This window comes from Medicago truncatula, chromosome 3 (genome assembly GCF_003473485.1).
Source record: "Medicago truncatula cultivar Jemalong A17 chromosome 3, MtrunA17r5.0-ANR, whole genome shotgun sequence".
NCBI lineage: Eukaryota > Viridiplantae > Streptophyta > Magnoliopsida > Fabales > Fabaceae > Medicago > Medicago truncatula.
Window position 1 is genome coordinate 13,340,234 of NC_053044.1, and position 26,842 is coordinate 13,367,075.

General features: G+C 33.6%; 2 protein-coding genes across 2 annotated transcripts; both read left to right on the forward strand.

The window, feature by feature from the left end:
- The first annotated feature begins 5,545 nt into the window (after positions 1-5,545).
- On the forward strand, positions 5,546-6,918 carry LOC120579500 (protein FAR1-RELATED SEQUENCE 5-like). The gene is made up of 2 exons (XM_039831904.1): positions 5,546-6,083; positions 6,134-6,918. The coding sequence occupies exons 1-2, from the start codon at positions 5,546-5,548 to the stop codon at positions 6,916-6,918; spliced, it is 1,323 nt and encodes a 440-aa protein (XP_039687838.1).
- A 16,393-nt stretch (positions 6,919-23,311) lies between these two features.
- LOC25490401 (thioredoxin-like 1-2, chloroplastic) lies at positions 23,312-25,382 on the forward strand. Its single transcript, NM_001422409.1, has 5 exons — positions 23,312-23,706; positions 23,805-23,987; positions 24,627-24,791; positions 25,011-25,200; positions 25,241-25,382. Exons 1-5 carry the CDS (start codon positions 23,506-23,508, stop codon positions 25,267-25,269), a joined length of 768 nt encoding a protein of 255 aa, NP_001409338.1. The 5' UTR covers positions 23,312-23,505; the 3' UTR covers positions 25,270-25,382.
- The last annotated feature ends 1,460 nt before the right edge of the window (positions 25,383-26,842 follow it).

The following is a 26,842-nucleotide window of genomic DNA, read 5'->3' on the forward strand; positions in this document are numbered from 1 at the left end:
TCTGTTATAGAAATATGTATGATTTGTGTTAGAAATATATGTCATTTGTTATAAAAATATATACATGATTTGTTGTAGAAATATATGTCATTTGCTATGGAAATATAAATGATTTGTTATGGAAATATATATATGTTATAGAGATATATTTGTTATTTATTATTGTTATAGAAATATTTTATATATATGTATATATTAGAATAGAATATTAATATTTGGATTTAAGAGAAAAATAAGTAGGTTAAAGATTTATATAAATAGGAGAGACCTAGTTTAGAAAAACATAACGTACGTACGACTGCTTTTGGAGAAAAGGGAGAAAAGCCAAGAGAAGAGGGAGAGACCTAGAGGGGCTGCGATTTCCTAATTATAAGGTAAGGGTGAGACTAACTTTGCAATTCTATTAAGTATGTGAATCAATGGTTAAGTTTAACATGAATTAGGATGAGTTTAAGAAGAATCGGAAATTAGGTCAAATTGATAGAATTGATGATTAAACGGTGGAAACTTGTTAAAAAGATGTAGAAACTGTCCTTAGACCTTAGATAATGATTTAGATGAATTCTGGAATTGAAATTAGGCTTAGAACCTTGTTGGATGATGATTTTCGTGTAGAAAGTGCATCATGTCCGAGCCTAGATTCATCGCTCGCCACGGCGAGCTATGATCCTCGCCTCGCGAGTGATGATCTTCATCGCTCGCCACGCGAGCCTTCCCCTTCGCCTCGCGAGTGTTTTGGTATTGCTCGCCATTGCGAGCAACCTTACTCGCCATAGCGAGCTAAGGCAGAGAGCATGTTAGATTTTGTGTTTCGGCCTTTTGAGTTGAACCTTAGATGCCTTTGAGTACCTTTAGGTGCCTACTATTGATTAGAGAATGATTTAGAACGAGATTGAACCTAGAACAACCTTAGTTGGAAAGATTGGCTTGTACTCGCCATGGCGAGCAGATGCTCTCGCCTCGCGAGCACTTCCAGAATTGAGTGTTTTAGTGCATTGTGAGACTTGAGTTGCTTGGATTGGTTAGAAATGAACTTTAGGTACATAGCGTGACCTATTAAAGATAATGATTGTGAATTGTGAAGCTATATTGAAATGCTAAGTGTTTATAATGTGATTTATTGATTGATTGCATTACTTGAATTATTATTGAATGATTAGGAAGTTGTTGAAAATGAATTGATATTAAGCTGTTGATATGATCTGATTATGCTGTTATTGTTATTTAACTAAGTTGCATGAGTTGTTGTTGATTATCATTTGATATTGTTATATCCTGAGATGTTTATGTGTCGCCTAGGTTGTTGTTGTTGGTTATGTGAAATATTTATATGCCTTATGTGGAAGATGTTTGATGCTTAAGTTGTTGATGCTTCACATTAATATTGTTATGTTGTGAATTGCAATTGATATATTGATATCTCTCTATTGTTGTGTGATTTGACTGTGCTACTGCTGTTACTTAACTAAGTGCATGATGTCTATATATATATTATGAAATGATGACGTTTAGCTCCAAATTATTGGATGCATGATGATATGTTGATTACGATGATTACGGTGTTTTGTTGTTAAGAGTCCATGCATAGCATTTCATTGAGCTTTGTCCTCACCACGATTAGGAGCTTTGTCCTCCGCACGTTTTAGGAGCTTTGTCCTCCGCACGATAAAAGTATATTAATACTTATGATGACGATTGGTACCACATGCATATAAGTGTCTAAGTTGCATTGTCGCATATGTCGAGTCAAGGTCGTTGTTGATGAATTATCATCCATGAGTTGTTAAGTTGTCGATGAATTATCATCCATGAGTTTGTCGAGTTGTGTTCTACCCATGTGTTGTTAAAGAAGTACCTACGGAGATTATATGATATTGTTATGTTGCTATGTTGTTTAACATGTTGATTATGATATTGTTACGTTGCTATGTTGTTTAACATATTGATTATGATATTATTATGTTGATTATGATATTGTTATGTTGCTATGTTGTTTAAGATATTGATTATGATATGGTTATATTGCTATGTTGTTTAACATGTTGATTATGATACTGTTATGTTGCTACGTTGTTTAAGATATTGATTATGATATGGTTATATTCCTATGTTGTTTAACATGTTGATTATGATATTGTTACGTTGCTATGTTGTTTAACATATTGATTATGATATTATTATGTTGATTATGATATTGTTATGTTGCTATGTTGTGTAAGATATTGATTATGATATTGTTAAGTTGTTATGATGTTGTATATAATTGTTACTATTAAGTAACGAGCATGTTGTACTATATATGATTAATTATTATTAACTGAATGTTATGAACATGTTGTTGTTATATTAATATAAGAAGATGAATATGTTGTTGTTATATTATTATATTATAACGAGATGATGTATATATAATTATTATTATTATTGAGTAAATATTATGTGATGTTGTTATATTATTATAAGAAGATGTTTATGTGATGATGTATATAATTGTTATTATTAAGTGATAAATATGTTGTTGTTATATATTATAAGATGATGATTATGTTGTGTCGTATATGATTATTATTATAGGGAGATGATGATTACATGATATTATCTATGAGTTGTTAAATGTACTTGATGATGTTTATGTTAAGTTGATAAGTTGTCTTTTATTCATGAAATGATAATAAGATGTTTGATGAATAATTATTATTATGAATTAATGATGTTGTTATGTCTTATATGAATTAAGATTAAGATGTTGTTGTGTTGTATATGAATTAATTAAGATGTTATGTCGAATATGAACTATGAGTATGATGTGATGATCTATGTTGTTATGATTTAGTTAATACGTGTTATATGATTATGTTATAATGTGGTGAATATGAAGTAAATGATAATTAGAAGTTGGTTGGACTATTGAGGATTATACATGAAGAATTATTATTACTAATAGATGAAGTTATTGTGTTGTTAAATATAATTATTGAATTATATGCTTGATATTATTGTTTTGTGAAATCTCACCCCTTCTGCTTGAAAATGTTGCTCTTCGTATGAGTAACTTGCAGGTGATCGAGTTTAAGTTGCTGTTGTGAGTGGATTAGCTCTCATGTGTGTCTTTAGGTGCTCTGATACGTAACGGGATGGGAATTTTAATGTTGTCTTTCTATTCCTTACGTATTGTTTATGAAGAATTATGACTATGTTTTTAGAATGGATTTTTATGACATAATTGTAAAGAGGCTTTAGTGTCAAAGACTGTTTTTGATTATTGAATAATTTCCGCTGCGAAGTATTAAAGACTTTTTAGTTATTGAATTTTAAAGGATAAATAGTTATTTATACAGTTTATGATTTTAAGAAAAGAATGTGACATTCCGTTTAGGTGAATTACTCTGATTAAATAAATGAAATTTTCACGTTGGGAAAACGGGGTGTTACACTCGACTTCTTAAACATCTTAATTCGACAACCTCTTATAATAGTCCAATAATTTGGAACATCAACATCTTCAACGACTTAGACTGACTCATGCAGCTTAGTTAATTAACAATCAGCAACATAGGCAGTATGCAAAACATCATGATATAATAATATCACACGTAAGTAAACAACATCTCAAATAATCACATATAATTCAAGTAATGCATATACAATTATATAAAATTATAAACAACATCAAATCATCATAAATCAGCTTCACAAATCATCATTAATATTGTAAATAATATTCATAACTATCCCAAGGTTCAACTCTCAACAACTCATTAGAACCTTTATACAACGTTATTTCTTTCCTAAAAACATCTTTATATGGTTAGGATAAAGTCCCTACACTTAGGAAGAAGTTTGGAAGCATTTGGAGTGAAGAAAATTGCATTTTTAAGGTTTCTGGTATGACATCATCGTGGCACGTTGGTCTCCCATCGTGGCACAATTTTTCCATATTTGACAGACGACTTCAGATTTTCAACCTTCACGTTTTCGGACATAAAAATCAAACCGTTAACCCGTTTTCGATGTCGTTTTCGCCTACACGCTCCTGACACTTAGCCATATCATAATCTACAAAAAGATTCAAGTTTCAACCACCCAAAAATCGATTTCCCAAACCTCACATAATCTCTTATTTGCAAAACGCTTAGACACCGACTATTCAAACGAAAATCTCAATTTCCATCGACTCAACCCCACTACTGATTGGAAACTTAGTCTGTGATTAATCTACAATCTAAACATCCTTTATCACCCTAATCCATCAGATTATCTACTTCTTTCCACAATTCAATTCTACATTCTAACCCTAATTCCCCACTTCTCTAATTCAATCCTACACTTGCTAAATAAAATCATCAGAATTATATAGATTAATAGAATTGAATGCTAGTCTCACCCTTACCTTAGAATAAGAAGATCGCAGCCTCTATGTGCTTCTCCCTTCTCTTGGTTTTTTCTCCCTTTTCTCCAAAATTGGTCGTACGTTCTATTTTTCTAAACTAGGTATCTCCTATTTATAATCTTTTTTCTATTTTATCTTATTTCTCTTTCTTCCCCAAAACTCTCTAAAATCTCATAACAACCCCTAAACTCAATATTATTTTATTTTCTAATCTTATTCTATTAAATAATATAATAAGCCACTTAATAAATCACATAATCATATAAATATATTCTAAACTCATTAAATTAATCAAATAATTAAAGAGGGCGTTACACAAGGAGTGTCTGTGCTTCATAGGTATTGTCACTTGTCAGCCACAACCATTCTTTTATATAGAATGTTAGGGTAGAAAGGAGTAATTCATTTCTGTAACAGTCCCACAATTAATCAAAATATACCCGTTGGAATTTGGCTAATAAAGTGGGGTTGAAGTTACAAATTGATTTGACCATAGTAAATCAATAGCAATGAATCATGGATGTTGAAAAAATCGACCAATTAAAAGGCAATTAAGGCATATAGGAAATAAGGAAAGAAATAATGTTATTTTTCTACCAATGCGGGACCAAATAGTGATTAGCTGCCTAGTGGTAGATAGATTAATCTATTTGCCCAAAATAAGCTTTACTCCACCACTTTTACAAGTGTTTGAACAAGTGTTTTTAGAAATCAATCATGTTTGATGAGAGTCACTTTGGCTGGATTAAATTCCCACCACTTCGAACTAACATTAGTGTCATGTATATGTATATTTTTGTTGAGGACGCTTCATTTTGAGATAATGTGAGAGTCCAGTTATTACATGTAAATGACTATTTGATGAATAAATTAAACAATAAGCTTGTTGAACATATTATACTAGTATATGTGTATGATCATTTTAATTTTTTTTTCAATGAAGTTTTAAATTATTGAACATATTACTATCTCTTATTTCAGGTAAATTTAATTTAAAATGTCAACCTATAGTGAAGCAACTCAGCGTCTCGATAATGATAGTGTAGAGGTAGAATTCAGTAGTGATAATGGTTTTGGTAATGATGGAGATAAAAAGACAGAGAATTGCAATGGTCAGAAAAATTTAAGTGAAATTACAAATGATGATATAAAGCTATGGAGTTTAGCACAGAGGAAAAAGCTATAAAATTTTACAAAGCCTATGCTCGTTTCAATGGGTTTGTCGTAAGAAAGGACGATGTGGTAAAGGATCACGAGGGAAAAATGGTTCCGCGACGATTACTTTGCAATAAAGTGGGAAAGAGTGAAACTAAAAATAAGAAGAATGAAGATAGTATTAGGCAAACCATGCGAACTGGATGTCATGCTAGACTTCGAGTAGCCTATGATTTCATTGAGAAGATTTGGAAAGTTACTAATTTTGTGCCCAATCACAACCATGAATCATGTCCTCCAAATCTTGTCCATTTGATTCCGAATTATAGGAAATTGAGTGAATCAGATAAACAGATTGTCAGTGGTTTGCATTCTCAAGGTGTAAGAACATGTCATATACTAGGTTTTTTAATGGGCCAAAAAGGAGGGCATGAAAATCTTGGATTTATCAAAAAGGATTTATATAACTTCACTGATCATGAAGGAAGGGTTAGAATTGAAGGTGGGGATACTTTTGCTACTTTGAGTTATTTTCAGGGTAAAGCTGATAATGATTCGACCTTTTTTTTTCAGAGTTTACCTTTACAGATGATAGACGGTTAGAAAATATATTTTGGGCAGATTCTGCAAGCAGGCTTGATTATGAATGTTTTGGCGATGTGGTTCTCTTTGACGCCACTTATAAAAAGAACAGGTATAACAAGCCGCTTGTAATTTTAACAGGATACAACCACCATGGTGAAACGACCATTTTTGCATGTGCTTTAATTTCTGATGAAAAAATAGAGACATATAAGTGGGTGTTAAATATGTTTTCAAAGGCCATGTACGAAAAACATCCAAAAACGATTGTTACTGATGGAGATAAATCAATGAGGAAAGCTGTTAGAGTAGTATTTCCAAATTCAAGGCATCGCCTTTGTTCATGGCATCTACATCAAAATGCTCGTGTGCATGTAAAAGATCCCAAATTCTTAGAAGAGTTCAACAAACTCATATATTCTAATTACACACCTGAACAATTTGAGTCTGCGTGGAAGAGGGTTGTTGACAGTTATGGTGTACCAAAGAATAAGTGGGTGATTAAAACATATAAATTGAAGCGAATGTGGGCAAGTTCATACATGCGAGACCATTTTGTGTGTAGAGTTAGAACAACATCGATATGTGAAGGTGTGAATTCATTTATCAGGAAGTACAAAAATAGCCTTGTTGATTTTCTGCATAATTTTGAAAGAGCTGTCAAAGACTACAGACATAATGAATTATTGGCTGATTTCAAATCATTTTATTATAAACCTGTGTTGACAACTTCCTTGCCTAGATTTGAGCGTGAAGCTTCAGAAATATTCACTTTTAAAAAGTTCCTATAAGTCAAAAAGGCGATAAAGGATGTTGCTGCAGAATCTGTCACTCACCATGCTGAGGTTGGAAATAGTGTAATTTTTAGGGTTAACGTTTACCGCAAAGATGCAGTTTTTTAGGTTCATTTTGACAAGGAGCATAATAAATTTATATGTGATTGTAGACGATTTGAACGCGAAAGACTTCCATGTTCCCACATTATTTTTGTCATGAAGTATGAGAACATGGATGCTTTCCCATAAAGTTTAATTTGCAAAAGATGGTCAAAAACAATAAAGAAGGATTGCATCTCATCATTTGCCTCCAAAGAAGGTCATATTGAGGAAAAAATGATCATGTTCCGCCGATGGGCACTTATCGCTGCATTCAATAGGCTTTGTGAGGCGTCTTGTAACAATGCCATTGATTATGAGGAAGCTTTGGAAGGGATTAATAGTTTGTGTGACAAGATAAATGTACGTCGTGAGGGAAATGTCAATGGCAAGAATAAGGTCAATAAATCTGTTGTTGGAGATCCAGATAATGCTAAACCCAAAGGAGCCCCTAAAATGAAAAAAAAACATACATAAATGGGAGACACGTGAAAGAAAGACGCTGTTCTCGTTGTAAAAGGCATGGTCACACAATCCGAAGGTGTCCAATACTTGCTGGAATTGATGTCATATTTGTAGATGAGGAGGAGGAGGAGAAGGATAAAGAAGAAGATGAGAAGGAGAAAGAGGATGAGAAGGAATATGAGGAGGACGAAGATGCAGAGGAGGAGGAGGAGGAGGAGGCGGAGGAGGAGAAAGATGATACACATGTTGAATCTGAATATGAATCAAATCGTTTAAATGTAAGTTTAAGATACTATATACACATGTTTTCCATCTTGTGATGAATTTGCTGTTGATGTTGATACTTTATTTCTTTTATGTCCAGGTGTCTATAAGCCACGACATGAATGACGAAACCCATTCTATGTCAATACCAAATGGTAGACATGATGTTGATAATATCTTTGGTGTTAAACGTAAGAGAGATGGTGACAAAGCCGATTTTTCAACACAAGACTCTGCGGCGAATACCAGAACAACAAATATAGACATTAGAAAGACCGATGCTTCTCTGACTCCAAATATTACAATTAACATTGAAAACGTAATTACTTATTTGTATTACTTTGCTAAATATCGTTTTGATTTGAAATTTTATAATATGTTATCTTAATTAATTTAATTATTATGTTTTGATTGTTGTAGAATGGTATGCCACATGGATTTGCAAGATGGAACCATGGTGTCGGGTATGTTGGTAACTCTTTTCCTGTGTACGGTGGGATTCCAAATGTGGGTGGATTAACTTCTTCACAATTCCTTCCGGCAGACATCCTTCCACCACATTATAACAACATTCCTCCATCACATTATAACAACATTTATTTGTATCTTGGAACAAATAGTGTATGTTATACCAATTTTTCAAATCGTCTACAATCACATATAAATTTATTATGCTCCTTGTCAAAATGAACCTAAAAAACTGCATCTTTACGATAAACGTTAACCCTAAAAATTACACTATTTCCAACCTCAGCATGGTGAGTGACAAATTCTGCAGCAACATCCTTTATCGCCTTTTCGACTTATAAGAACTTTTTAAAAGTGAATATTTCTGAAGCTTCACGCTCAAATCCAGGCAAGGAAGTTGTCAACACAGGTTTATAATAAAATGATTTGAAATCAGCCAATAATTCATTATGTCTGTAGTCTTTGACAGCTCATTCAAAATTATGCAGCAAATCAACAAGGCTATTTTTGTACTTCCTGATAAATGAATTCACACCTTCACATATCGATGTTGTTCTAACTCTACACACAAAATGGTCTCGCATGTATGAACTTGCCCACATTCGCTTCAATTTATATGTTTTAATCACCCACTTATTCTTTGGTACCCCATAACTGTCAACAACCCTCTTCCACTCAGACTCAAATTGTTCAGGTGTGTAATTAGAATATATGAGTTTGTTGAACTCTTCTAAGAATTTGGGATCTTTTACATGCACACGAGCATTTTAATGTAGATGCCATGAACAAAGGCGATGCCTTGAATTTGGAGATACAACTCTAACAGCTTTCCTCATTTATTTATCTCCATCAGTAACAATCGCTTTTGGATGTTTTTCGTACATGGCCTTTGAAAACATATTTAACACCCACTTATATGTCTCTATTTCTTCATCAGAAATTAAAGCACATGTAAAAATGGTCGTTTCACCATGGTGGTTGTATCCTGTAAAAATTACAAGCGGCTTGTTATACCTGTTCTTTTTATAAGTGGCGTCAAAGAGAACCACATCGCCAAAACATTCATAATCAAGCCTGCTTGCAGAATCTGCATAAAATATATTTTCTAACCGTCTATCATCTGTAAAGGTAAACTCTGAAAAAAAGTTCGAATCATTATCAGCTTTACCCTGAAAATAACTCAAAGTAGCAAAAGTATCCCCACCTTCAATTCTAACCCTTCCTTGATGATCAGTGTAGTTATATAGATCCTTTTTGCTAAATCCAAGATTTTCATGCCCTCCTTTTTGGCCCATTAAGAAACCTAGTATATGACATGTTCTTACACCTTGAGAATGCAAACCACTGACAATCTGTTTATCTGATTCACTCAATTTACTATAATTCGGAATCAAATGGACAAGATTTGGAGGACATGGTTTATGGTTGTGATTGGGCTCAAAATTAGTAACTTTTCAAATCTTCTCAATGAAATCATAGGCTACTCGAAGTCTAGCATGACATCCAGTTCGCATGGTTTGCCTAATACTATCTTCATTCTTCTTATTTTTAGTTTCATTATTTCCCTCTTTATTGCAAAGTAATCGTCGCGCAACAATTTTTCCCTCGTGATCCTTTACCACATCATCCTTCCTTACGACAAACCCATTGAAACGAGCATAGGCTTTGTAAAATTGTATAGCTTCTTCCTATGTGCTAAAGTCCATAGCTTTTATATCATCATTTGTAATTTCACTTAAACTTTTCTGACCATTGCAATTCTCTGTCTTTCTATCTCCATCATTACCAAAACCATTATCACTACTGAATTCTACCTCTACACTATCGTTATCGAGACGCTGAGTTGCTTCACTATAGGTTGACATTTTAAATTAAATTTACCTGAAATAAGAGATAGTAATATGTTCAATAATTTAAAACTTCATTGAAAAAAAAATTAAAATGATCATACACATATACTAGTATAATATGTTCAACAAGCTTATTGTTTAATTTATTCATCAAATAGTCGTTTACATGTAATAACTGGACTCTCACATTATCTCAAAATGAAGCGTCCTCAACAAAAATATACATATACATGACACTAATGTTAGTTCGAAGTGGTGGGAATTTAATCCAGCCAAAGTGACTCTCATCAAACATGATTGATTTCTGAAAACACTTGTTCAAGCACTTTTCAAAGTGGTGGAGTAAAGCTTATTTTGGGCAAATAGATTAATCTATCTACCACTAGGCAGCTAATCACTATTTGGTCCCGCATTGGTAGAAAAATAACATTATTTCTTTCCTTATTTCCTATATGCCTTAATTGCCTTTTAATTGGTCAGATTTTTTCAACATCCATTATTCATTGCTATTGATTTACTATTGTCAAATCAATTTGTAACTTCAACCCTACTTTATTAGCCAAATTCTAACGGGTATATTTTGATTAATTGTGGGACTGTTACAGAAATGAATTACTCCTTTCTACCCTAACATTCTATATAAAAGAATGGTTGTGGCTGACAAGTGACAATACCTATGAAGCACGGACACCCCTTGAACTATCCGTGTCCTGGTGTTAGACATGTGTTGTGTCCAACACCAACACCACACTGACACATATAGTTACACTGAATTATGTAATTTTTTCAAATTATTAGCGGTGTCGGTGTGTCAGCATCTGTGTCGTATACGGTGTTCATGTATGTATCTGTGTTTCGTGTTTCATAGGACAGTACTGAAAAATTCCTCTTATTGTTAGCTATTCTTTTCATCCCTCTTTATCCATTCCTCATAAAATTATCTGGGCAATTGTTCTGTGATTTCCATAGCCTGGCTACGAGTGCACGTGTCCATAGGCTCGTTGTGTTAACCTTGGGAGCGATCGGTGAGTTGGATTGCACCGAGGTCCAACCGAACTTCGCTTTCAGGGCATTGGTTTCCACGGCACATCAAATTTTCTAAGTTTCTAACAATTTCATGATTAAGAATCTTTATACCTAGAGATATTAATCTCATGACAAACATGAGAACACACTCTTTTCGTATTCAAAATGACAATAAGATGTATTCAAATATGGCATTGTAATAGAAGAAAGTTGTGCTCAAATACAAGTATCTCACGACAAACATAAAAATCAAATGCATTCAAACGAGATATTTCAAACGAGATGGGTCTGCCTCTAAAATTAGTTTCCATTTCAAATTGGTACCATACGTTGTTAGATTTTCTCAAAAACATTTAATCATCGTAATGATGTCGGATTTCCGTCCAAATGCCTCTATAAAATAGGCACTATATGTCAATTATATGATTGAAGGATATATAGTTTGCGAAACACTAAAACATTTTCAATAACCTCCAACACAGTTACAACTTGTAGTAAAAGGTTTTGATCCAGATGATGGACATTGAGAAAAGATTTATGGTTTATCCAAAAAAAGGTTTTGATCTAAACAAGAATAAGATCTTGCTATTGCTATTGCTATTAATATCCCTATTGTATAGCCTCTAAAAGGAATTAAAAAGTCAATCATGTTCTGCTAGAACTCCAACTAAAAAAATTACTTAATAAAACAACTAATGGGGCAGATTTCAAGCAACTTCTCAATTTATAACACAAAACAAAGTAGCACAAAGCATGAGGAGTGAATAAAAAAAATGCAGAAGGATTATAACATATTTGTATCAGACCAAGCATGATTCATAAACCCCAAATCAAACAATCACAGCCAGTGAATAATTCAATATTCATTAAAACATGGAGAACCCTAAACCCCCAAATCAAACAAAACAATTTGAACCATTTAAATAGCAATTAAAACAAGAAAACTTACTTACTTGCAAATCCGCGAGGAATAAGTTGAATGAGAGGGATGAAAGGCTTTGAGTGGAGATGAATCAAAATTTTTTCCCCCAAATTATGGAACTGTCAGAGATTATGGAGTTTCATCCGAGAGAGAGAGAGAGATAGAACCGTGAGAGAGTGAAACGAAAAAAACTTAGGGATGGGTTTCGTGACAGAGATGAGTTTCTTAGGGCATTTTCCCCAAAGATGAGAGAGAAGAAACGGTATGAGTGCAGAGTAAATACGATGGATGAATTTGATGTTGATGAATCAATTTTTTCCCAAATTAGGAATGGATTGAAGGAAGTAATGGTTGGGTTGAAAAATTGAAAGATGAAAACGCAGAATAAGTTGAATGAGAGAGAGTTTCGTCGGATAGATGAATCAATGTTTGTTCCCAAATTATGAATGGATTGAAGGAAGAAATGGTTGGGTTGAAAAACTAAAAGAAAACGTAGAAGAAGAAAGCAGTTATTTGATATTGGAGAAGAAAGCAGTTATGCAGAAGAAGAAAATTATCTAGAATTTTTTTTTTGAAAATTAATTAATGGGTCAATCTGCTAATAACAAAAGTATACCTGGTCAATATATCAAACCCATCTCCTCGTCCATTTTTTATTGTGGATTACTGTTGTCCATGTTATAGTGATGCCACGTCAAGATGGGCAGTTTACCCACCTCTTTCCCAAGGTAATTTAGAAAAAACCAAGTAAGTTTGATGACTTGAGTTTTTAATCTGTGACATGTTTTATGTTATGATTACGTTTTTCCTTAATCTATGTAGTTTTGGAAATTATGAGATTTGGATAGAACCAAATATGAATTCACCAATATAAAATTTAAATGGACCTTGGGATTCATTAATATTAGTTCAAGGAATTTATTTGTCGTTGTTTCAAAAATTTTGCAACAATAGTGTCTTTGGTTGATAATTTTTTTTTGAAAGCACAAATACTAAAGAATGAGCAGTGTCTTTTAGTAATGAGATAGTTCTAAAATGTTTAGTGTTGGATGTTTGTATATTGGCTTCACTTTTGCTTAAAACGAATATTCATGTGAGATGTTGAACACGATGTGCCAACATCCAGGCATGATTTGTGTGTTTTGTACCTTGCCTTATTTTACGCACGCGTTCGTTTATTTAAGGAATCCACACCTTCATTAGTGTTGGTCAACCTACGTGTCTTTATGAGAAGATCAGAATAGATGTCATTTTCTGAGGAAGTGCTAACGACTTATGAAAGTCATTGAAGGTGATCATAATGTTCCTAAATATGTGCCTACTTTTTAGGAGTTTCCTTATCCGGTCCTATTGACTGAGTATTGGATCACCTGTTTTACCTGAAGCCCGAAAAATGATCTGACCTGTATTGCTTCAGTGTTTAAACAAGACTGGAAGACCTAGAGAATCATTCAAGCCGTCATTTGAAGAATAGATTGTAACACCCCGTTTTTCCAACTTGAATTTTTTTGCATAAACATCAGAGTAAACAACTAAAACAGGATATCACACTACTTTAAAAGATAAATAAGTAAAATTACTATTTATTCAAAACATCTCATGTCATCAATTCAAATCTCATAGCAGCCGAAAACATTAATTATTCAACGTAATGACACTGAGGCCTGAACATAAACAACTTATTAAAATTCCATTCTACGTGGTTCATCAACATAATTCATAATAATATGTAACAAATGGAAAACAACACAAATATTCTCATCTCGTTACGTATCAGAGCGATCCTAAGATGACGCGTGAGAGAGTCAACTCATTTCAACAGCTAATCATGGTTATCTGCATGTTACCCACGTAGAGGCAACATTCAAACAGAAGGGGTGAGATTTCACATTCAATAATAATAAGCATATAATTCTTTTAAAGAATTTAAGAATACATGACAACAACTATTCATCATTAGCAATACAAATAAATAGTAATTTAAGTAAGAGAACTTATCAACATAAACAACAATCAATTAAACAATGTTAATGTTTCACATAATTCCAACTATACATCATCGATTTCAAATCATCATCAACAATGGTTCACATAATTTCTCAATAACATCTCATTAATTATTTCGACAACTTGACAACACCGACAACGACAACGACAGCGACTTTACATCATAATATCATTTTTATCAATATATATATATATATATATATATGTATATATAGTAATACATTAATCATTAATAACATCACATAACATCATAGTTATTAACAGGTACATTCATATAATAATTCAACTTCATATAACATCATATTCATTCATATAACATCATATATATTCGTACAATAATTCATCAATAATGAACAACATCATAATACATCATATTCATCAATCATAAACATTCATATAATAATTCATCAATAATGAACAACATCATATTCATCAATCATAAACAACATCATATAACATTATATTCATCACATCATATACATTCGTACAATAATTCATCAATAATGAACAGCATCATATAACAACATAAATTAATAATATTAATACTTCACATAGTTCTTCATTAACAACTTATTTATAAATGATAACTTAGCAACAACGACAATGCGACAACAACAACATCCACTTGACAATGCAACAACAACGACATCATCTCGACAATGCAACTACAACAACATATTCATGCATGTGGTACCAACCAGGGCATCAAGCCCCCAACTTATAGAGCAAATAGGCTCACAGGGCATCAAGCCCTACACTTTAATGAGTATGCACGGACTCAACAACCAACAACTTAGAACATCAACTTACAACTTAGCGACTTTGGCAATAACTTGCAACTTAACGATATTAACAATCAACAACAGCAATGACAACAACAATAAAACCTTGCATCATAACAACATTAACAACAACAATTTGAATGATATGAACAACAATATTTCTATATCATACAATATTCACATAATATATGTATCTCAAATTATTCAACAACAATATTCATATTAATTCAGACTCACTGAAAGACAATACAATTATAAACACAAATCAACAACAGCAATGACAAGAACAATAACAACTTGCATCATAACAACATTAACAACAACAACAACTTGAATGATATGAATAACAATATTTCTATATCATTCAATATTCACATAATATATGTATCTCAAATTAGTCAACAACAATATTCATATTAATTCAGACTCACTGAAAGCTAATACCATTATAAACAACTTTCATTCCTACCCCAAAGACCAACTCAGAACGTCACGTGCGACAAAGATCGCAAGAACACTAATTAAGGCTGACTTCCACTGATCAACTCGCTATGACGAGCTACTCTACTTGCTAGGCGAGTTCAACAAAAATGTTACTCGCCATGGCGAACAAGGTACTCGTCGTGACGGGCTAAAAATGATGGTTGTCGGGAGTTTGACATTTTTCACTCAAAAATTCCATTTTTAACTTCCCTATGCCCAAATTTGATCCAAAAACTTGCCTAAACATTTCTATATATGTTAAGGCACTCAAAACCATATAAAACTTGACCCAAAACATTAATTCACAAAATCATATTTTTCTCACTGGGTAACTCGCTATGGCGAGCGATTTACTCGCAATGGCGAGCGACAACAGGGTTTACTCGCGAGGCGAGAGAAATTATTCGCTATGGCGAGCGATGAAGATGACCACTCACGAGGCGAGAGAAGTTACTCGCTATGGCGAGCGATGAATGTCAGTTCTGCGGGCAGAATGCAGTTTTCAACAAAACTCACCTAATTCCATAACTCTAACCTTAAAACTGATTCTAATCATTGTTCTATGAATAACCTAAGGTCTGGACATTAATTCAACAGATTTCTACTCTTAATTCAACCAATTACAACTTTTAAACCTAATTCCCAAATTCCCAAAACTACAACCTACAACTTGTTAAATTTGATTTTCAGAATTATACCACTTAGAATTAGAGAAGGTTAGTCCCACCCTTACCTTAGATTAGATGATCGGAAGGTTCTACAGGTTCTCTTCTCTGGTTCTTCTCTTCTCTTGGTTTTCTCCCTTTTTCTCCAAAAACAGGTTTCACGTAATTCTTATTTTATAATTCTAACTCTCCCCTTTTATATAAATCCTTAACCTACTTATTTTCTCTTATTTCCAAATCTTCCCCTAACATCTCAATATTCTATATATATATATAACAAATAACAAATATATCTCTACCCCAAATAACAAATATATCTCTATAACAAATATATTTCTACACCAGATAACATATATATCTCTACACCAAATAACAAATATATTTTCACATCAAATAACAAATATATTTCTACACCACATAACATATATATTTCTACACCAAATAACAAATATATTTCTACACCAGATAACATATATATTTCTACACCAAATAACATATATATTATACTAATAAATACCAACATATAACATAACAAATATCACTCATCAAAATAAATCGACTAAATTATAGAAAGACAACTAAACTCAATAAAATAAATAAATAACAAAATAGGGCGTTACATAGATCATCTAGGGTTTTGAGTCTATTTATGTGAGCCTTTCGTGTATCACTTTGATGCATGTTTAGGATTGTGCTTTGAGTTGTAATTGTTCACTACTCTGAATACTCCTAGAGAGAATGACGCAATTTGGGTTATTGTTGATAGATTGACGAAGTCGGCTCATTTTCTACCGATCAATATGAGTTTTCATGTTGCCCAGTTAGCAGAGATTTATATTAAGGAGATTGTGAAGTTACATGGTGTTCCTTCGAGCATTGTATCAGATAGAGATCCAAGATTTTCTTCTAGATTTTGGAAAAGTTAGCAAGAGGCTTTGGGTTCGAAGTTGAAATTGAGTTCGGCGTATCATCTGCAGACAGATGGTTAGTCGGAGAGGACAATTCAGTCGCTAGAGGATTTGCTGAGAGTGTGTGTTCTTGAGAAAGGAGGAACTTGGGATAGTCATCTTCCGTTGATTGAGTTCACATACAATAATAGTTATCATTCTAGTATTGGAATGGCACCTTTTGAGGCTTTGTATGGTCGGAGATGCAGAACTCCGTTGTGTTGGTTTGAGTCAGGTGAAAGAGTTGTCTTAAGACCAGAAATTGTTCAGCAGACTACTGAGAAAGTTAAGATGATTCAAGAGAAAATGAAGGCGTCGCAGAGTCGACAAAAGAGTTATCATGATAAGCGCAGAAAAGATCTTGAGTTTCAAGAAGGAGACCACGTGTTTTTGAGAGTCACGCATGTGACTGGTGTTGGACGTGCTTTGAAGTCAAAGAAGTTGACTCCGAGATTTATTGGCTCGTATCAGATATCGGAAAGAGTTGGAACGGTGGCGTATCGAGTTGGATTACCACCGCATCTTTCGAATTTGCATGATGTTTTCCATGTATCGCAACTTCGGAAGTATGTTCCGGATCCATCTCATGTGATCCAGAGTGATGATGTGCAAGTTAGAGACAACCTTACGGTAGAGACTTTACCGGTAAGGATTGATGATCAGAAAGTGAAGACATTGAGAGGCAAGGAAATATCCCTTGTGAGAGTCGTTTGGGCTGGAGCGACTGGTGAAAGCTAGACGTGGGAGCTAGAGAGTAAGATGCTGGAGTCTTATCCAGAGTTGTTTGCTTGAGGTAAATTTTCGAGGACGAAAATATTTTAAGTTGGGGAGAGTTGTAACGCCCACTTTCGTTTAATTAATTATTTAATCGAGTTTAGACGATTATATTATATTTATAATATATGTGTGAATTTTGTTGATTTATGACGGTTTAGATGATTTGGACGATTTTGATATGTTTCGATGATTTGATGAGATTATGAGACTTATTTTATTGTTAAATAAAATAAGATTTGAAAATAAAATAAAATATTTAGTTAAGGGTTGTTTTGAGATTTTAGAGAGTTTTGGGGGAGAAAGTGAGATAAGATAAGATATTGGGAAGAGATATAAAAAGGAAAGACCTAGGTTTAGAAAACGTTTTGTACATACGACTGTTTTGGAGAAAAAGCCATAGAAGGGAGAAAACCAAGAGGGAGAGCTGCGATTCTGCAAAATAAGGTAAGGGTGAGACTAATGATTCAGTAATGTTAATTCTTATAATTCTGATGATTAATTAGCAAGAATTAGGATTGAATTGGAGAAACCGAAAACTAGGTCAAATCCCTAAAATTGATGATCAAAGGGTGAAAATTGATTAGATTGATGTAGAAACTGTCCCTTGACCTTAGAATACGTTTAGAATGAATTCTGGAATCGAAATTAGGCTTTTAACCATGAGTTTAGATGAATTTTTGAAGAAAACTGCATTCTGCCCGAGCCAACATTCATCGCTCGCCCTGGCGAACGATGATCCTCGCCTCGCGAGTGATGAAGTTCATCGCTCGCCACGCGAGCCAATACCCCTCGCCTCGCGAGTTACATGTCGTAGCTCGCCACAGCGAGGAACCCTACTCGCCATAGCGAGCATGACCAGAGAGCTTGTCGAATTTGTAATTTTGGACTTTTGAGTTGAACCTTAGATGCTTTTGAGTACCCATAGATGTTTATTAAAGATTAGAGGATGATTTAGAACAAGATTGAACCTGAGCAACCTTAGTTGGAAATCTGGCAAGTACTCGCCATGGCGAGCATATGCTCTCGCCTCGCGAGCACTTCCAGAACTGAATGCTTTTGATAATGTCGTGACCTGAGTTGAATGAATTGATTAGGAATGGAACTTTAGGTAGTAATGAAACCTATTTAAGGTGTTAGCTGGAATCTGTGAAGTTGTTAAGAACTGTTAAGTTGTTTGTAATGTGATTTAACGATTAAATGCATTACTTGAATTATTCTTGAATAAATTAGATGTTGATGAAATGAATTGTTGTTATGAAATTATGATGTTGTTGTGATCTGATTATGCTGCTGCTGTTATTTAACTAAGTTGCATGAGTTTATACATGATGAATAAGATGTTGCTGAGCTCCAAATTATTGGATGCATATTGAGATGTTGATTAAGATTGTTTTAGATTGATTGAGTCCATGCATTAGCATACTTTTGTTGGGGGCTCATGCCCTGGAGCTTTGTCCTCACCACGAATTGAGCTTTGTCCTCACCACGATGCCTTAATAGTATATTAATACTATGATGTTGGGGGCTCATGCCCTGATTGGTACCACATGCATAAAGAGGTTTAGATTTGCATTGTCGCATTTGTCGAGTCAAAAGATGTTATGTTATTGATGATGATTGAATGAAGTGATTACTTGATAACTGTTTAACAAAGATGCAATGATGCTTAAGATTGTTTATGTTGTTAATTATGATTTTGAATTATATTGATTAATATTATTGTTTTGTGAAATCTTACCCCTTCTGCTTGGAAATGTTGCTCTTCGTATGAGTAACTTGCAGGTGATCGTGCTTAGTTGCTGATGTGCTGTCCTGAGTGGCCTTGCCTCACTGAGTCGTCTAGGTCGCTCTGATACGTAACGGGATGGGGTTTTATGATATGCATGTTTCATTCTCTTACGTGAACAATTATGATATTTTATGAAGTTGATTAACTGTTTGAGATATTTTGATGGGGCCTACGTGGCAAAACGATTTATGGATTTTTGAATTAACTCCGCTGCAATGTTTGAGATATTTTCTTGAAAGTTAAATTGTTATTTAATTGTTTTGTGATTATGTTTGAATGTGATATCCCGTTTGTGATGTTTACTCTGATAATTGTTTAGAAATTTTTATGTTGGGAAAACGGGATGTTACAAGTTGAACGGGAGTGAGATGGGATCTCAAATCTAGGAGTTCCTAGGTTGAAATCAGTGGTAGGTCCTAGGTCATTAGTGCAAACGTGGTTTGCTGAAAGCTTTTGAATACGGATTACACTAGTGGATTTCCTTCCTGGCTTGGTAGCCTCCATAGTAGGTGTGTTGTCACCGAACTTGGTTAACAAACTCTCTGTGCATTTTTACTTTTCTGCTTTTTCCGTTCATTTGTTTTCTTTTGTTAGCTTAATGTTCTAACCTTTAATTCAACATTGTCATTCGTTTACATGGTGTGGGAACATTGCATGGAACATCTTAAGTCTAACGTGTCAGAATTTCATTTAGGATCAAGTAGGAATTATAAAAAGTTACAAAGATTTAACGCACAAACATACAATTTTATCAAATTAAAATATAAAATCTTAATACATTAAGTACATGAATCATCTTACTTTTATATTATTAACATCTATATTTTCATCCAATGCAAGACTCTTATTCAGAAAGCATATAACAAATATATTTTTTTAGAGTATACCAAATACCAAGGATCTTATGATCTAAACTCGGCTACAAATATCGTTACACCTTTTTGTTTGTTGAGAGAACCTCGTTAAACAGAAATAATAAAATCAAATATTTTAACAACACTTGCAATTTTTCTATTTATTATCAACAGAGATTCGCACGTGATATCGCATTAGACAACGCAACATACAAAAAACGCAGGAGGCACTGCTCCAGTTCGGTGTTAGTTATTATCGTAGAATGGATAATGTCTTCCTTTATAGTATTATCTTTTCCACGAGATGAAAATAAATTGGCAAAATATAATATATAAAATATACAATAATGATGGCTCTTTCCTTGGCCTAAAAAAAAAATATGGCTCTGTGAATTAAATGACAGTTCGATATCCGACTGATATTTTATATAGTTTTGATTGAAAAGAAACTCGTATCGTTAGTCTAATTCTCGTAGTGTAGGATACTACAGTGGATCTCCTCTACATTTTGTCTCACATAGACTCGGTGACGGGTCCAGAAATTTTAATAAGTGCAGTCAAGTTATATCATAAAAATTTATATAAAACTTTATAAACGCGTAAGCGTGCGAAAATTATACAAGTTATATTTATAATTGTCCTAAAATGTTGATTTTTTTTTTTTTAAATATTTGTCCATTTCTAGTAGACTATAAAAAATACAACCATATTAATTATTTTTTCACCACCAACGTAGCATCAGTCACAACCTTTTTCAACAAATATAAGAATAATTTATACCATAATAGTAGTTTTATGGTCTTGCCAACGATATGCTCTGAGATAATTGGTTAAAGATTTCATAAAAGAAAATTTTATCTTAAAAATAAGCGTTATTTGTATGGATATAATAATTATAACAACTTTTTATAAACAAAACTACTTAATTTGATTTATTAATTAGTGCTCTTAGAAAACTCATTAGGATCCTTCTTAATTTTGAAATTTTTGGAGTGTAATAAATAGACTATGTGAAGACAATAATACTATACAAAGAGGTGTCAAACTAGATATATATCTAATTTTGGGTTAAAAATACAATACACATGTGGAGGTAAGTGGGGTCGCTTGACCCGATTGCCCACACACTAGATCCGTGCCTGCATAGACATGGCAACGGGGTGGGCGGGGGTGGGTTTAAGCATCCGCATCTCCGTCCCAGCCCCCGCTTCCATGCACCCGTCCCCATCCCCAAACCATATTGGGAGTAAATATTGAACACCCAACCTCGCCCCCAATGGGGACGGGTCTCCCGACCCCGCCCCATCCCCACCCACGAAAACTCTATTTCTTATAAGATATTTAAAAATTCATATTTTTTCATTTTTTCCATAGCAACAAAAAACAATAATTATATTAATAATTAAAAATCTAATAATTATTTTTCAAAAGAGCAAAATAATTATAATAAATATGTTTTAAAGAGTAATAATATATTAAAATAGGTTGGTGCTTATGAAAATAAGATTATAAAATTTAATAAAGTTGAATTTCAAAAAGCGGGTGCGGGGCGGAGGTGGGTGCAGAGCGGGTGTAAACATCCCTCGTCCTCGCCCTTGTACTAAAAATTCAGATTTCCATGACACCCGCACCTAATTAAATTGTCTTTTCCCCGTTAAATTCGGGAAGAGGGCGGTCGGGTCTGGCAGAGGTGGGTTTTGTTGCTATGTCTAGCCTCACACGAGCGCTCATTAAGGTACATTATATACAATTCATTCTAATAAATTATTATCAATATTTATGTGTCAATGTCGTATTAGTATTTGTGAATATGTTGGTGAAATTATAGTTTACTGTTGTTGTTGTTTTAAAACGTTGTTTGTGGATTTAGTTCGTATTAGTGTATCAAGTGAAATCAAAATAACCATAGAAAAGTAAAAGAGATAGGGTTGAAATTTAAAAATATAAATGTAGTTAGTAAGTTAACTCATACATGCTCACAAGAGTGTGGATTCATCTCACGATTTCGGCTTAAGGATGGTCTGTAATTATCTTTATTAATGTTATTTGAACCTTAAGATTTGTCCTTAATGCGACACCACACACCCTACCTATACCAACAAAGGACAAGTTGCGTCTCCCACTCATATAAGGAGCAGAGGCAAACTGAGCTCTTCACAATGAACCACTTCCAAGAGGAGAACTTGACCCTATCCACAAGCAAATCGACGGTCGGAGTCCCTCCATCAAAGATAATATCATTACAGGAGTTCCCGACAGTCCACACAACAGCAAGCCAGACTAGCAAAAAACCTAGACCTACTTTCTTACTAGACCCCAACCCAGTAGCCGTCTCAAAATGACCTAAGATTAACGAGTGTGGCACAAGAGGCCACCCCAACCACCTAGCTATCTCATACAACATAGGGAGGATGACATCGCAGGAAAAGAAGAGATGTTCCGCTGACTCCTTCGACGCTCCACAAAACACACAATCAGTACTACTCGTCCCTCTAAAACTCCTCTCCTAAACAGATTTTGGCGGGTAGGCAGACTATCCTGAAGCAATTGCCACACAAAAGTAGCGACCTTGAGTGGAGCCCTAGACTTCCACACCTGTGCCAGCGCTGTGACCAAACACTGACGATTTGTGCTCCTCTCAAACAGGTCTCAAGAAAGATGCACATACGCCGATTTCACAGAGAAGCCTCCACTAATTTCCCACTTCCAGATCCAGGAGTCAGATGAATTATGAGATAACCTACCTTCCACCTCCACCAACATTTAACGTTGTTGGACCTTGAGACTTATCCTATTTTAATGAATATCTATAACTCAACTCATCTAAACCTTTTTATTAAAAATAAACAAAGGTGGTATCATGATCTCTAGATAATTTTAAATAATTAGTCCATTATTGGTCTCAACCGTTCTATACACCCCAACAAAACCCCACTAGAGGGTATCCGCCCCTTGTTTGCTTTCTATTCTACAAGAAAAGTGTCATAGCTACTCATAAGAGGTCCCACAAGTGACATAAACATTAATCCACTTTTTCTCTCTTACGAATTTGGAATCCATCACATGAGTCTCACCAAACCATTCACAAAAAAAAATAACACTTTTTGTCTGTTCAAGCTTCCAACTTTTATCCATTGCCTTTTGTAAGCATTTAAACATTCTTGGTGTCTCTCAACTTGACAAGATCATTTATCTTGAGTAACCATGGCATGTTCATTAAAGAGTGTTTTCTATGTTCCTAAATTGAATGAGAGTATGCTTCTTGGTCCTTCAAGACATGTTGAAGCAAAATCAAGCACCTATTCAGTTTTGAGTACTGATTTCATGGGAAAACCCATTGTTCTTTCAGAAGTAAATGGCTCAAAGTATTACAATTTGAAAACTTCTAGAGATGTCTCTATTAATGTATGTAAAAGCATTTTTTTTTTTTTTTGTGTTCTACTTATTGCTTTTCTATGATGTTATTTTTTTCATATACATTAATTCTATGTTTTTTATTTTAGGCACATGCAACAAGTTGTGTTAGCAAATCATTGAAATGGTGGAAGAAGAACTTGAAGGCTAATATGATTGAGATCCATTCAGCACAAGAACTGGTTCATTCTTTGGTCAACGCTGGTGATACATTGGTTGTGGTGGATTTCTATTCACCTGGCTGTGGAGGCTGCAAAGCCCTTCACCCAAAGGTATTATTTAGTCCTCCTCTTTAGTATAATAAAAACATCAAAAGATCCGAGTCTAACTCACGTGATTGATGCGTAGTTTAAATAAGAGAAATTATATAGAGACTAAAATTATATCTACCTTTATTATTATTTTTATTAAACTTATTTGTGCACCCGAGTCTAACTCAAGTGATTGATGCGTAGTTTATGTAAGTGTTGTAAATCTCGGATATTGTGTTCTATTTGTGTAGATAAAGAAAACTTAATTGCAGTGTTGGACTCTATATCTTATCCAATTAAGGGTTTTGATGTCTTTTTCTAAATCCAAGATTTTGGTCTCTCAATTTGAAATCTTTAACACCTCGTGAAATTAATGATTGATTAGTGATTTGATATTGCGCAACACTTTCATACGAAAGTAAAAGAAAAGCATTATCATTGTTTGAAAATCAATCAGATCGAGCAAAAGTGTGAAATTATCATTTGTCACGATATCGTTTGTTAAATGATGATATCACTCGCCTTATAATCAAATTTGAATCTCAAATTTTACATTTGGAAAATTCTCAAATCGCGGATTTAAAGAGACCAAAATTAAATAAAAATGGATAAAAACTGCGTTCGGGTAACAATACTAAACCACGTTTCATGTGTGATCAGATATGTCAAATAGCGGAATTACACCCAAGTGTAATATTTCTGAAAGTGAACTATGAGGAGCTGAGAAGTATGTGTGAAAGTTTGCACATTCATGTCTTACCATTCTTCAGATTCTACCGAGGTGCAGAAGGTCGAGTTTCTAGCTTCAGTTGTACAAATGCAACGGTAAGATACTATGAATGGTATTACCAAACATGTTTAATAAGACAGTAACATGATTATGTTATATCTTACCAAACATGTTTAATAATACTCGAAACCACGGGGACAATTCTATCAGATTCACTGTCAATCTAAACATGCACTAATACAATGGTATTACAGCATTTCTTTATCAAATTCTAACTTTTTTCTATGATTATGTTATGTAATATTTTTATGCAGATAAAAAAATTTAAGGATGCCGTATCAAAACACGGAAATGAACGTTGTAGCTTAGGTCAAGCAAAAGGTTTGGATGAGTCTGAGTTGACAGATTTGGCGTCGATCGGTGAAATAAGAATTGATTCTCCTTTACTGTATCCTGTTGAAGAAAAATTGAAAGAGTTTTCTGATGTTTGGAATATGGCAAGTAATAGCAGGGGACTTTTACATGATATTATATGCTGATTGAAATAGCAAAGCAACATTTTTCTTATCATAATAGAGATTGAAACTACATTACAATTGTAAATATATAATTTATTCTTTATATTTCAAAGGATGAAGTTCAAATTCCTTTGTAAAACCATCATTAGCATCATATTAATTATAGTAATTTTTCTAACTCCAATTTTTTATAACTAATAAATATAGATTTTTTTGTCTGCTATGATATTATTAGTGATGGATGCTTGTCACTTTTTATATTTTTCTTTGGTGGGAAATTTGAATAGAACCTCTTCAAATTTAAAAGTGTTAATGCGGTATTAGTATTTTTTTCTGGATTGGAACTACCGCATATTGCTTGAGTAATAGTATAACTATTTTCAACAATTTGAATGTCGTAACATCAAGTTAAAAATATAATTAAATAAACTAAAAGATAATATGTTTTTAAGAGTAAGAATATGTGTGTGCACAAATCCTAGGCCAACTGACAAAAATAAGAAAATTGTTAGGTCGGATGTCCCAATTGATGTTTGAAACGTGTCTCCTCCACTTATGCAGTAAATTTTCAATGGTTATTATCATTTTATCTATGTAACAAAAGAGAAAAAATGTAATTATGCAAGGAAAGTTAAACGGGCATGCAATGTAAGTTTTTTTTAATTTTGCAGTTGAATAAATACAAACAATGTTAAAATATATACTTTAAAGAATGATATCACATGGTCTATTATTGAACCTTAGTGTAAATTTGAATTTAGGTACCCGTGATTTGTCCTAGAAATGGGGTTGAAGAAGCATAAGATTGAAGATTCCCTCTTGTTTATATTATGAATTGTGTTGGAATCCAAGGAACTGTTTTATTAGCTAGACGTGATTTCATAGGAGGGGAGCTGCTGCTGTCGAATTTGTTTGACTGCTGTTGGTGCATCGGTTTTCTGTTGAAGCAGCTGCGTCTGTGTTGTTGGCTGCTGTCATGGTCGCATGTAGGCTGTCATATTGCCGAACTGCTCAGCTGCGCTGAAGATTTGGGGCTCGTTTATTGGGTTTTGGTGGTTTATAAGTTCCGCATATAAACGGTGTCTTATCTTGTTTGTTCATGTTGTTAGCGCGCTCGCATTTCCTGTGCAAGTGTTGCACTTTTTTATTAATAAATAATTTGTTGTTTAAAAAAAAAATTGAATTTATGAAAGTTTTTTACATTTTCAATTAATTGTGATCATCATATAATTAAAATGTCTATGATTAATCTAACTATTTCTGTCATCGTGAGCTTAACTCAGTTGATAAGGATAATGCATAATATATACAAGGTCTGTGGTCCAACACCAAAAAAAATCTAATTTTTTCTAAAGTTTCGTCTATCTTCGATTGTGATTTATTAGTGTATGAAAATTAATTTCAAATAATTTTACACTCAACAACACAAGATGCAAATCGTGCATCTATCAGAATACAAAATGGCATTATTGCACATGCAACAGGTAAATGACACATACCATGTGCATCAGCCATGAAGGTACAGGCTACAGTCTCATTTGGTTGGTGTTCTCTTATTATTATATGATGATGATGATAATATTGATAGAGAAACGATATTTGTTTATAGGATAACTTTTTCTCTTATA

Bases quoted from the DNA above. Each gene is read 5' to 3' on its own strand.
- LOC120579500 (XM_039831904.1), top strand. From the start codon at position 5,546: ATGGAGTTTAGCACAGAGGAAAAAGCTATAAAATTTTACAAAGCCTAT. The intron at 6,084-6,133 runs GTAAAGCTGATA...TTACCTTTACAG, and splicing joins TACTTTGAGTTATTTTCAGG to ATGATAGACGGTTAGAAAAT.
- LOC25490401 (NM_001422409.1), top strand. From the start codon at position 23,506: ATGGCATGTTCATTAAAGAGTGTTTTCTATGTTCCTAAATTGAATGAG. The intron at 23,707-23,804 runs GTATGTAAAAGC...TTTTTATTTTAG, and splicing joins CTAGAGATGTCTCTATTAAT to GCACATGCAACAAGTTGTGT. The intron at 23,988-24,626 runs GTATTATTTAGT...ATGTGTGATCAG, and splicing joins GCAAAGCCCTTCACCCAAAG to ATATGTCAAATAGCGGAATT.